Raw genomic sequence first — 13,341 nt, 5'->3', positions numbered from 1 at the left:
TTATTTTCGATTTTTTATGATGCACTTCTCTCTTCTCAATTTTGAACCATTTTTGAGATTTCACTTTTACGCATACATCATACTATTTTTTTCTCATATAATTATACATTATTAACATGCATAATTTCACGTAATATTATTTACACTTCTTGCAACAACAAATGGAGACATGTCATCAAGGTAGGAGTGATTCCCTTACCTTGACGACTAACTCCGTTTTCTTTCTCACCTTACAATGACCTCACCAACGAGTTAGGGGTGATTCCCTTACCTTGGTGATCGTTACCAACACTTTCTTTTAATAGACTATATTATGTAAACACGATCATGGTTATACCTAAATCATTTATCATTTATTTCAAAATGCATCGTTTATTTAAACGTACCTCTTATCCTATAATCTATTTTCACATCATTGCCATACACAAAAATTTAATGTTACCATAAACGCTTGTTCCTCGATTTTCAAAATTTCATGAAATGCTACTTGTCAACCTAGTCGATCTAATAAATCTGTTTCCCACAAATACACTATTCAACGTAATTATTAAAACATGCTCCTCTCACATCGTCAAACTAGAGATTTTTATTTTCAATTGGGAATCAAACAAACTTTTTTGCACACACCTATAAAATATTACAAATATTATTCAATCATTTACTAAAACTCCTTTTCAAAATCAATAAAACATTTTTCAACAATCACTAAGTTCGTATACTAAAATCCTCTTTTTAAGAATCAACGTTTTCACGAGAATCTCTAAACTCCAATTTCTTCATTAATGAAAAGTTATTTAAAACGATGCAATCTTATTTACTTCTAGAACCTTTTCCACCATTATACAATACGTTAGTTGAACTTAAAACACGTGGGCAAGGAATCTTCATGAGAACCGACAACTTTCAACGTATGTAAATCCTTTTAAAAACAAGAGTAGCATTTCCATTCTTTTACAAAGTACCCTATCAATCTATTTCAACCTCACGTTTTGCTCAAACAACTACACATGCATATCATCTTACACGTTTTAGTCAATATAACGCGACAATCTCACGCATATCACTCGTTTTCTTTTCTTTCATACTCAAAACTTCTTCATCCTTTACGTGCCTATATTCGTATATTTCGATTAATACCATATACAAAATCATTATTTTTTACATCCATACTTATACATTTTATTCCTTCACTTATATTCACACTTACACATTTATGTTATGCTCATGATTCAAAAATTCATACATTTTACGTTTATACATATACTCACAATTATACATTTACGTCGTACTTACATTCATGTTTATACTTACATTCATATTCATATTCATGTTCATACATTTTATGTTTTTATCTACACTTATACAACTTTGTTTACACTTATATTCATACACATATATTTTGTTCATACTTAAACTTTCATGTTTTACATCTATATTCACGTTCATATATATACTCATGTAACTTACGTTAACACTTATATCTCCACTCATACCATTATGTTTATACTCATATTCATATTCAGACTCATGTTCATGCATTTTACGTTTATACTTATGGTGACATCTGTGCACGTGTAATCATTGTATGAACTCTGAACAGTTCAAGTATCAATAAAACAATGTGATTTGATCCTAATATTTGCTTATTTATGTTTGACATTTTTGCACGTTTTGATTTTGATCGATATTAAACTCTAAATCGCTTTCTGGAAAGTTATACGCAAACTGATGCGTAAACGTAATCAGTTTAACGCGACAAACACTCCGGAACATCAACATATGCTTAACATACCTTAAATAACCTTTACATAACTTAGTAATAAGTTTTGAAGGGTTTGGTATGGCAAAAACAAGTTTATTCGCTTGCAGGGACTATTTACGACAAACTGCGAAAGTCTGCCGATTCGTATAGTAACGTACATTCCGTAACATGATCATAAGTTAAACATACCATAAATATCCTTTACATAGCTTAGAAATAAGCTTTGAGGGGTTCGGTATGCGAAAATAAACTTATTTGATCAACACGGACTAAAAGCGTCAAAAACTGCATAAGTTTGCATTTATGTGCATATCTTACGTTCTGAACATATCCGGACATCCAAAAATTTTTGTAACCATTAAAATATTTTGTTTTAGTGAATGCTAAAATACCATTCGTTGCGTAATTTGGATCGTTTTTCGCGTCCGTTCGCATTTCATCGTAATTAACCGAATAACGTGATCGTACGACCAAACGAACCGTCATCCGTGATATTTCCAAGCATATTTCATGTCCCCTATATTTTGACATCATTATTGAGCCTTGAAATTGGGTTAACGGGGTTTAAACGCGTCGGAAATCAAGTTTAGGACATGCAGGGACCTGTTTTGCCATTTCTGGAAACTACCCTCGCGCCACGCGATAGCCTGGGCTGTTGCTGTCGCGCCACACGATAGATGCATCTGGGCAGCATCTGGTTTTCTTCATTAAGCAGTTGATTCCTTGGTTTTTAACATGGTTTTTCAATACATGGGGCTGGTTTATGTGTTCCCCAAGCCCACTAATCAATGTGCAACAAGTGTAAGGCCATGATCATGATTCAAAACACATGTAAAGATCATATTAATCCAAGATTTCTATAAATAGCTTGGGTTTTTCAACACTTTTCCTTGCTCATTCCAAATTTCCTCTCAAATTTGCTCATTGAAAGCTCTCACACTTGTTGAAGACTCCATTCTTCAGTATTCTTTGTTCTTATACCAAGCTTGGATCCTTTGTAAGTTTCTTTCAGAGTAAATTGCTATTTTGGTCCCTGAGGTTTGTCCCAAATTGCAATTTTGGTCCCTAAGTTTTCTATTTTTTTTTTCATTTTGATCACATAGCCTAACTCTGTTTAAAAACTCAGTTTTAACAAAGGATATTTTTGGCATTTCCGTTGTAAACTTTCAACTTGCGATTTTAGTCCATAACCTTTTCTTATTTTTATTTAAAAAAATATGTAAAAGTCTTTTATTTAAAAAAACACATCCAACCAATCCAACCCCATCTTCTCTCTCTCTTTCAATAACACCACCAGATCACCATGGTTCCACCATTACCTCCACATCCATCATCCATCCACATCACCACTTGCCACCAACGCCATCTCCTTCACCCTCTTCCCCACTCCACACCGCTAACGAACACCACAACCATAACCACTCCACCCCACACCAGCCACTGCAAGCAAGCCGCACCACCACAATCTCACATCTGAACACACCAGCCACCACCACTTCCACCATTGTCTACATCTCCGGTAACCATCTCCGAATCTGGTTACAAAACCCTAGATTTTGTTCCGTTCAAAACCATGGTCGTTGTTCACTTTTCCTTTCAATCCTCTATCTATCTTCGTCTTGTTGTCGGGGTTCATAGTGGAACCTTAGCAGCCGTTCGTCCCCAGTCTTCGAGGTGGAAATGGCTGGAATGTTGAAGAAGAGGGTGATGGTTGTCGTGATTGGGTTGTAGAGTGGGGACAACTCCCACCGCCGGAGGTAGGCAAACAGTTGTGTCAAAACATTTCTCTGGTTTAGAACGAAAGAAACTCTGGTTTGCAAGTGATATTATCAAATTTGTATATATAGAAATTTACAAAAGAAATTATAATTATTTGGAAACAATACCATCCATTAGAGCTCAGATTGAAGTATGTATTTATTTGAGATTTTGATTGTATATGGTTTTGAATTTTTGATGTGGATTTGGGGATTGGGAATCTTCGTTGGGGTTGGGACAAAATGAAACAAAAACACAGAAAAAGAAACGAGAGAGAGAGAGAGAGAGTGTGGAAGAAAGAGAGAGGATATTTAAAAATAAAGTGAAAATATATAAACAAATAAAAATAAACAAGTAATTAAGTATAGCTTTTATATAAAAAAGAAAGAGTAAACTGCCATTTTGGTCCCTGTGGTTTGGGCACTTTTGCCATTTTAGTCCAAATCTCAAATATTTTACATCTGGGTCTCTGTGGTTTGCATTTTGTTGCCATTTTAGTCCAAAATCCAAAAACCCTATATTTCGACTGTTGAAACCTGATTATTTTGTCCTTTAGTGCAGGGGTATTTTGGTCATTCTGATTTTACTCTTCTAATAAATTAAAACAAGATTAATATATATATATATATATATATATATATATATATATATATATATATATATATATATATATATATATATATAACCCTCGATCTCTCTCTCTCTCTCACTAAAACAACACGTCGTCTGGTAAGTGATAATGTGAGTATTTTGGGGATTTTGGGTGTTTTATGAACTTTCTAGTGAATATTTGGGGATTTTGAGTTTTTGTTTCTAGTGAATATTTGGGGATTTTGGGTGGTTACCGTGGTGGATTTGAGGGTTTTTCATGGTAGGTTTTTGGATTTGAGGGGTTTTCACGATGGTTGTGGTGGCAAGTGGATGGTGGTGTTGGTGGTTGCAGGTGGGTGGTGGTGACGGTGGTTGTGGGGGGTGGGAGTGGGTGATGGCAGGTGGCGGGATTGAGAGGTGGTGTAGAGACATGGGGGCGGTGGTGGCAGATGGGGGCGGTGGTGGCTGGTGTTTGCTGCTGCTGGTGTTCATCTTCATCATCGACAACTTCAGGGTTTTATTTGCGGAGCCGCTGTCACCAGAAAACGAGGAAGGAGGTGTGGGTGTGACTGTTGGATGGGACGACGGTGGTGGTGGTGGTGCTATAGAGAGAGAGAGAAGAGAGAGAGAGAGATGTGATTATGTTGGGGATGATGATGATTTATTTGATCTACTGGTTGCACAAATGAAATTATATTTAAAAATGACCAAAATGTCCCTGCGCTAAAGGACAAAATAATCAGTTTTCAACAGTAAAAAATCAGGGATTTTGAGTTTTGGACTGAAATGGCAACAAAATTCAAACCACAGGGACCCAGATGTAAAAAGTTTGAGATTTGGACTAAAATGGCAAAAGTGCCCAAAACACAGGGACCAAAATGGCAGTTTACTCAAAAAGAAAAGAATTCTATAGGTTTAATAAAAAAAATGAGTAAACTGCCATTTTAGTCCCTGAGGTTTGGTCACTTTTGCCACTTTAGTCCAAAACTCAAACTTTTTGCATCTGGGTCCCTGTGGTTTCAGTTTTATTGCCATTTTGGTCCAAAAATGAAATCAGGTCATATTTGTCTTATAAAATCCTGCAATTTTGTCATTTTCCTCATGGGCAAATCAGGTCATATTTGTCTTATAAAATAAGTAATTTATTTATAAAAAAGAAATGATCATTTTGCCCCTGCGAAAAATGACAAAATAACAGGATTTTATAAGACAAATATGACATGATTTCATTTTTGGACCAAAATGGCAATAAAACTGAAACCACAGGGACCCAGATGCAAAAAGTTTGAGTTTTAGACTAAAGTGGCAAAAGTGACCAAACCACAGGGACCAAAATGGCAGTTTACTCAAAAAAGAATTAACATTAATTTTTTTCTTTTAATTTTTTTTAATGTAAAACAAGTTTCGGACTAAAATGGCAAGTTGAAAGTTTATAACGGAAATGCCAAAAATACCCCTGGTTAAAACTGAGTTTTTAAACAGAGTTAGGCTATGTGATCAAAATGGCAAAAAAAAAATAGATAACTCAGGGACCTAGAGGAGAAAAAAAAACTATTTGGACTAAAATGGCAATTTGGGACAAAACTTAGAGACTAAAATGGCAATTTACTCTTTCTTTCATGCTTGGTTGTGCTTTTCAAGCATGAAAGTCAAACAGTGTTTGACTTTCTGCTTTGACCATGATTGGTCAACACAAAGTTCGTTTGAACTTTGCAACGTGAGCGTAATCACGATGGTTATAGTCCCTTGTGACCATACCTACTGATTACCACGTTGATTAGGCGTAGTGACGAGTCAAAGTTTCAATCAAAATGCGTATTTTTTGTGTATTTTGCGATCAAGCTATTTTCGGGTATCAAAACACTTTGTTTTGATATCAAACCTGTTTTCTAACTTAGTTAAACATGTTTTAACATGTTTAACTCGTCACTTTTAGTCTAGTGCTTATATATGGTCGTAAGTTAAGCGGTCTAAACAACCGCTTAGACTTTCAAACCCGACCCGTTTGGTCGATCATTAGGATCCGACCAAACATATTTTGTGACCATAGTTTTATAGGGAATAACCTTCTGAGGTTATACCTTATAGTCACTTCGTTTAGTTAGTTGTATGATAGGTGGTTTATATGCCTTAGGAAAATGACCAAAATGCCCTTTTTACGCTTTATTTCATTTTAAGCATATGTAACCTAAATTTTGACATCTAAACTGATTGTGCAATATTATTAGACATGTTAAGGCATATAATACTTGTCATAGGACTAGTTATGCGGTCCGAACGCGCTTTTGCGCGAACGACACGTTAAAGTAGCATAAACTACCTTAACGAGTCGTAACGGGTCATAAGCACTTAGCATAGGTTCCGACTTAGTATATAGGCCTTGTTAAACAATATCATATGAGTTTCAATACTCATTTGGTTTACGAGACCTCATTTTATCCGATCTTCTGATTTAGATCCGGTTTTTTAACGTAGTTACCTATATTAGGTACTGTTTTATCCCGTGATCCTTCGAGCGTTACTTGGTTGTTATTCCAAGACTATTAAGCAATATCTAGTGAGTACATAGTCCCCTCTTTTACCGCTTTCAAATATTTTGGGGTGATACACATGTGCCTACTTGTTACTTTTGTGTTTTTCTTGACATATACTTGCTATGTTCATCTAGTACACATATAGTACATGATTTCCGTTATGCTTTGCTATGTATGTTGACTGAGCATGCTAGCACGTTGATTTCATAAACACTTTTGCTTCATATGTTTACTCAGCATATGGGCACATTGATTTACATGACATTTTTGCTTCATATGTTTACTTAGCATACTTAGTACATTGTTTTTACATAACATGCTTACATTTGGTATGACATTTGGTATGTTTAAAGGGACTAAAATACGTTCATTAACATTGATCACGCCGCTCGGTAGTATGTAGTGGTACCATAGGAATTGACAACTCCCATTCCTGGCTTCCTAGGTTTATTTGGAAGTAAGGAATGACAGAATCCGATATACATAATTGATAAACCTTTAACTTTTTAAGGGTTTGTCCGACAGTCGCAAGGCTTGAATGTATGCGATAAACATTACTGCATAGATGTTCGTAACAATAAAGCATTGATTTTGCAAAACATAACTTTTGATCTAAACTATGGTTTATTCAAAAACATCGTTTTGTACATGACATTCGGTTTTACATGACATTTGATTATACATTGACATATACATGTGGTTTGAGTAAATATTTTTATTCACCATACAAGACATTGTTGTTACTTAATATTTGCTGTATAAGACATGATTTACACATGACATTGAGACATTAAACATTGTTATACATGAACATTTGACATTTGTTTAAACAAGACACATTGGTGGTTATTTGGTATGTGCTTTAAATAACGAGGCGTGTGTAATATCATAAAAGCATGGTGGATATGCCGTTGGTACTTCCTATATATAAGTGCCTTTATGATAGTACATATTGTAGCGTTATTTAAACCACATCGACATGAACAAATATATAATACATTTTATACAAATGACACATTTTACAAGACATTGTTTTACAAAAGACATATTTATACAAATCCATTTTTACTTGGTTATTCACTTAACCATACAACTATCTTTTATATCATCTGATTTTCTTATCGATTTTCGTATGATTTATAAAAGAAAACATTTTTGTAAGGTTCGTGACTACTTTTTGCTAAATATTTCTTATAACTTACAAGTCATGAATCATGCATCAACAAAACCTAGTATCTCTGTCACACCCCCAAAATCCACCCGCGGAGTACCACCGCTTGGGAGCGTGACTGACCAGGATCAAGCCATCAATCATATCAAACATAGCATTTAATAATAAAAGTAATCAATGTAAATCATCATGACATGATTGATGTTTCAAAACCAAACATCGTTTAAATAGCGGAAGCATAGTATGTAATCTCAAAATAGTTATAAGTTCAGATAAAGTTCATGATCCGTATCCCACAACGCCCTGCTCCTCCCTGTGCAAGCTCCATAATGTACCTAAGGTCCTGCAAGGCATGCAGCAAATAATCAACAAACTAGTTGAGCGAGTTCACAGAAAGTAAGTTCATAACATAGTGCATAAGTATAGCTAGTGGGGGCTTCCCATACTAGTGTGTACTAAAGGTGGGGGCTTCCCAAACCTTGCGTTCATATTACTGGTGGGGGCTTCCCATGTTTATCCTGGCTAATGAGGGCTTCTCATTAACAGTATTTACTAGACTAACTTCCGACCATGTGTTCTTCTTTACCGAGAACAGGAAAACGTACAGGGTCACGTAGGCTTTACGTGACGTGCCCTTCCCCGAGGACATTGGTACGCGTGGGGGCTACGTAGGCTTTACGCAGCGTGGCCTTCCGACCTGGAAGCCAGTAGATGGTATTGGGTTACGTAGGCTTTACGTAACGTGTCCTCCCGACCCGGGAGACAAATGGCAAATAAACTGGGTTACGTAGGCTTTACGTAACGTGTCCTGACTAACCTGAGGACGATGGTCTATAGTCTAGAGAATGCGTAAGTACGAGTAATCATTCCATATTCAACATATCCAACCCAATTCCCAACCCGGGAATCCCATGCCTTGGCTGTGTGAACTCACCTTGGTTTGCTCGGCAGATACACAAAGAGTACAGGTAGCAAGTAAATGGTCAACCACGTCCTATCATGGTTATTATGCAAGTCAGGTTTTGACTAAGGTAATACGCGTATAGAACATACAAGATAACATGTATCGAGCACGCATAGAACATGATAACACTTAGCAGTCAAGAGCATACTTGTGCGTTCTAACCCTGGCCCAACATAACTCGGCCCAAATAGTGAACACATACTAGTCCAACAACAAACAGTTCACAAATTCAATCATTTGGCCCAAACGGTTGGGCCCGTGACAGTGTAGGCCCAAACATATGTACGTGCAAAGGTGGTCTCGAGTCGCAACCGGCGATCTCGAGTCGCAACAGGAGATTGCGAGTCGCAACTGCTGGTTACGAGTCGCAACAGGTGGTCTCGGCTCATCATGGTCTGGTTACGAGTCGCAACGGGACTCGCAACCATGGTCTCGGCTTGTGCTGTCTGTTGTCTCGAGTCGAGACTGTGAGGTTTCGACTCGCAATCTGAGTCGCAACCGTGTGTGTAACTGGTTTCCATAATTCCTGTAACAATCATTCCGTGATTCTAGCAAACAACTTAGGCAGTTTCGGAAATCAGATCAAACAATGATTATTATCATCAATTACCAACCTTTATCAGTTTCATAATATGGCAATTATCGATCAATCAGGGAAAATCAACATCAATTCTTATGAACCCTAATACCAAACATAATCAAGAACACTTGTCCAAAACAATACATAAACATATCCGATCAAACAATACATAACAGCCGATTTGTATCTTATTCGGTTCAAATCATCCAATCTGATTTACAACAAGGTCAATAACAAGGATGGCGACTTCAATCCGTTTATCATGTACACAAATATCATACAACATATCAACCGAATCACTATCAAAACCCTAACCGATCATGTAAATCCGACAATTAACAACATCACATATAGTACTAGCCATTAATGAGACACTTACCGAATTGTAGGATCCGAATTGTAGGATGAACAAAGAAAGTCTCGGCCGGTTCTAAGAGGAGACGAGAGAGAGAGAATGAGAGGTAGGGTTGTGTGTGTTTTCTTGTGTTGTGTAACAAATGAGAAAAGGATCAAGTCCCTAAGTGTTTACACGGTATAAGGGGGTGGGCCGGCCCTTACATGGGCTGCCCTAAGGTCCGCGTGCAAGTGTGAAGCCCAATGGCTTGTGCGGTTCGATTTAACAATGTCTAACCATTGTGCGATTGGGCCATTAAACATACTTGTAGAACACATTGCACATAATAGTATTTAATAACTCCGAACACATAAAATCAAAGCACGTTCACATACGTTATACACAATACAAATACAGGTTCGAAGTACGAGTTGTCACATTATCCCCAACTAATTGGAAATTTCGTCCCGAAATTTGGTATGCACTCACTGAGGAAGCTAGGTAAACTGTATTGTTCACTGATTTTCCTGGGGTGTCACATCCTCCCCCCGTTGATCTGGAATTTCGTCCCGAAATTCCGAAGTAGTAGCTTCAGCCTCAGTAGTGGTAGCATTAGTTTCGAATAACTGGGGGTACTTTTCTGTCATCCTGTCTTCGCGTTCCCAGGTGTACTCTGGGCCACGTGTGGAGTTCCAACGAACTCGGACAAGAGGGATTCTCTTGTGTTTGAGGACCTTCACATCCCGGTCCGTGATTTCTACTGGTTCCTCGACGAACTGCAACCGCTCGTCGATAGTGAGTTCTTTAAAAGGAATGATGAGGTTTTCATCTGATAGGCACTTCTTTAAGTTCGATACATGAAAAACATTGTGAACTGCCCCGAGTTCAGCTGGTAGTTTCAACTTGTATGCTACTTTGCCAATCTTTTCTATGATCTCGAATGGTCCGACGTATCGCGGATTCAGTTTGCCCCGTTTGCCAAAACGAACCACACCCTTCCAGGGTGAGACTTTCAATAAAACCCGGTCCCCGACCTGAAACTCCAATGGCTTTCTACGCTTGTCCGCGTAGGCTTTCTGACGGTCGCGTGCTGCCGCCATGCGTTGTCGTATCTGTGCTATCTTTTCTGTGGCGTCCACTACAATCTCTGGACCCGTAATCTGACTATCCCCCACCTCTGCCCAACAGAGAGGTGACCGGCATTTACGCCCGTACAGTGCCTCGAATGGAGCGGCTTGGATGCTGGTGTGATAACTATTATTATACGAGAACTCCACCAAAGGGAGATGCTTTTCCCAGCCGTTGCCGAAGTCGATAACGCATGCCCTAAGCATGTCTTCAAGTGTTTGAATCGTTCTCTCAGACTGCCCATCCGTCTGAGGATGATATGCTGTGCTCATGTCTAACCGTGAGCCGAAAGATTTATGCATCGCTTGCCAAAGTTCTGACGTGAATCGTGCATCACGATCCGAAATGATAGATGTGGGCACCCCGTGCCTCGAAACAACTTCTTTAAGATAGACGTCTGCGAGAGTGGAGAACTTGTCCGTTTCCTTTATAGGTAGGAAGTGTGCAGACTTGGTGAGTCGATCCACGATCACCCATATGGTATCATTCCCACGCTGGGATCTAGGTAAACCCGTAACAAAATCCATGGAAATTTCTTCCCATTTCCATTGAGGTATCTTAGGCTGCTGAAGTAGGCCAGCTGGTTTCTGATATTCAACCTTGACTCTCGCACAAGTCAAGCACTTCCCAACGTACGTAGCAATGTGGGCCTTCATGCCAGGCCACCAATAAGTAGTGCTGATATCGTGGTACATTTTATCCGACCCTGGATATACCGAGTAGCGAGACTTGTGAGCTTCATCCATTACAAGTTCGCGTAGACCGCCATAGAGTGGGACCCAAATATGCCCCGTTACATAGTGGGCGCCGTCTGCCTTCTGTTCCATTTGCTGTCGTGAGCCGCGTAAGGCTTCAGCCTTGACGTTTTCGGGCTTCAGTGCTTCTACCTGAGCATTTCGTATCTGTGCTGGAAGGCTAGACTGAATCGTAAGCTGTAGCGCTCGCACGCGCCGAGGTAAAGTGTCTTTCCGACTGAGGGCATCAGCCACAACATTGGCTTTGCCTGGATGATACTTGATAGCGCATTCGTAATCGTTCAGTAGCTCAACCCATCGTCGTTGACGCATGTTCAAATCCTTCTGCTTAAGGATATGCTCGAGGCTCCTGTGATCGGTGTAAATCGTGCACCTGGTACCGTACAGGTAGTGTCGCCATATCTTAAGCGCGAAAACAACAGCTCCCAGCTCTAAATCGTGCGTCGTGTAGTTGCGTTCATGAACCTTTAGTTGACGAGAGGCGTAAGCGATAACCTTGTCTCGCTGCATTAACACACATCCAAGTCCCCGAATGGATGCATCACAATATACCACGAAGTCATCTGTGCCCTCTGGCAATGAGAGAATAGGTGCGCTGCAAAGCCTATCCTTTAGGTGCTGAAAAGCAGTCTCCTGGGGCTCCCCCCAGCGATAGGTAACACCCTTCTGTGTCAGTAATGTAAGCGGTTGAGCAATCTTTGAGAAATCCTTGATAAACCGTCTGTAATAACCTGCCAGACCCAAGAATTGGCGTATTTCTGTCGGCGTACGCGGTGCAGGCCAGTTTCTGATCGAGTCTACTTTGGATAGATCGACATGGATCCCATCCCTGTTCACCACATGGCCTAAGAAGTGGACTTCACGAAGCCAGAAGTCGCATTTAGAAAGCTTGGCGTACAACTGTTCCTTCCGAAGGAGTTCCAAAATAAGACGAAGATGCTGTTCGTGTTCCTCCTGACTCTTGGAGTAAATCAGAATGTCGTCGATGAATACTATGACGAACTTGTCAAGATAGGGTTTGCACACCCTATTCATAAGATCCATAAATACGGCAGGCGCGTTTGTTAACCCGAATGGCATGACAAGAAACTCGTAGTGACCGTAACGAGTTCTGAAGGCTGTCTTGGAAACGTCCTCATCCCGGACTCTCAGCTGATGGTACCCCGACCTCAAATCTATCTTCGAATAGTAACACGACCCTTGCAACTGGTCGAATAAGTCGTCTATGCGTGGAAGAGGATAACGGTTCTTCACTGTCACCTTGTTGAGTTCACGGTAGTCGATGCACATCCTGAACGTACCGTCTTTCTTTTTCACGAAAAGTACTGGAGCTCCCCAAGGCGAAGAGCTTGGACGAATAAAGCCCTTTTCCAAGAGCTCTTGCAGTTGCTTTGACAGTTCTTCCAATTCTGATGGAGCTAGACGATATGGTGCGCGAGCTATGGGTGCTGCTCCTGGAGCGAGCTCGATTTGGAATTCGACCTGACGATGAGGCGGTAAGCCAGGTAAGTCTTCAGGAAACACCTGAGGGTAATCACGTACAATTGGAATATCCTCCAATTTCTTTTCCTTTGCTGATGCGTCTGTAACGAGAGCCAGAATGGCTGTGTGACCCTTACGTAAGCATTTCTGAGCCTTCAAGAAAGAGATGATGCCAACCACAGCACCACTCTTGTCACCTTGAACTTCGAGAGGTTCTTGACCAGAACGAGGAATGCGAATTATCTTCTCGCTGCATAAGATTTCTGCCTGGTGTTGGGATAA

At 39.5% G+C, this 13,341-nt stretch overlaps 1 protein-coding gene across 1 annotated transcript; it reads right to left on the bottom strand.

The window, feature by feature from the left end:
* Positions 1–4,333: 4,333 nt before the first annotated feature.
* Positions 4,334–4,609, bottom strand: LOC118479597 (leucine-rich repeat extensin-like protein 1). Its single transcript, XM_035974206.1, has one exon. It carries the CDS (start codon positions 4,607–4,609, stop codon positions 4,334–4,336), a length of 276 nt encoding a protein of 91 aa, XP_035830099.1.
* Positions 4,610–13,341: the final 8,732 nt, after the last annotated feature.

This window comes from Helianthus annuus, chromosome 6 (genome assembly GCF_002127325.2).
Source record: "Helianthus annuus cultivar XRQ/B chromosome 6, HanXRQr2.0-SUNRISE, whole genome shotgun sequence".
NCBI classification, from domain to species: domain Eukaryota; kingdom Viridiplantae; phylum Streptophyta; class Magnoliopsida; order Asterales; family Asteraceae; genus Helianthus; species Helianthus annuus.
This window is presented reverse-complemented; position numbering and strand designations above follow the sequence as displayed.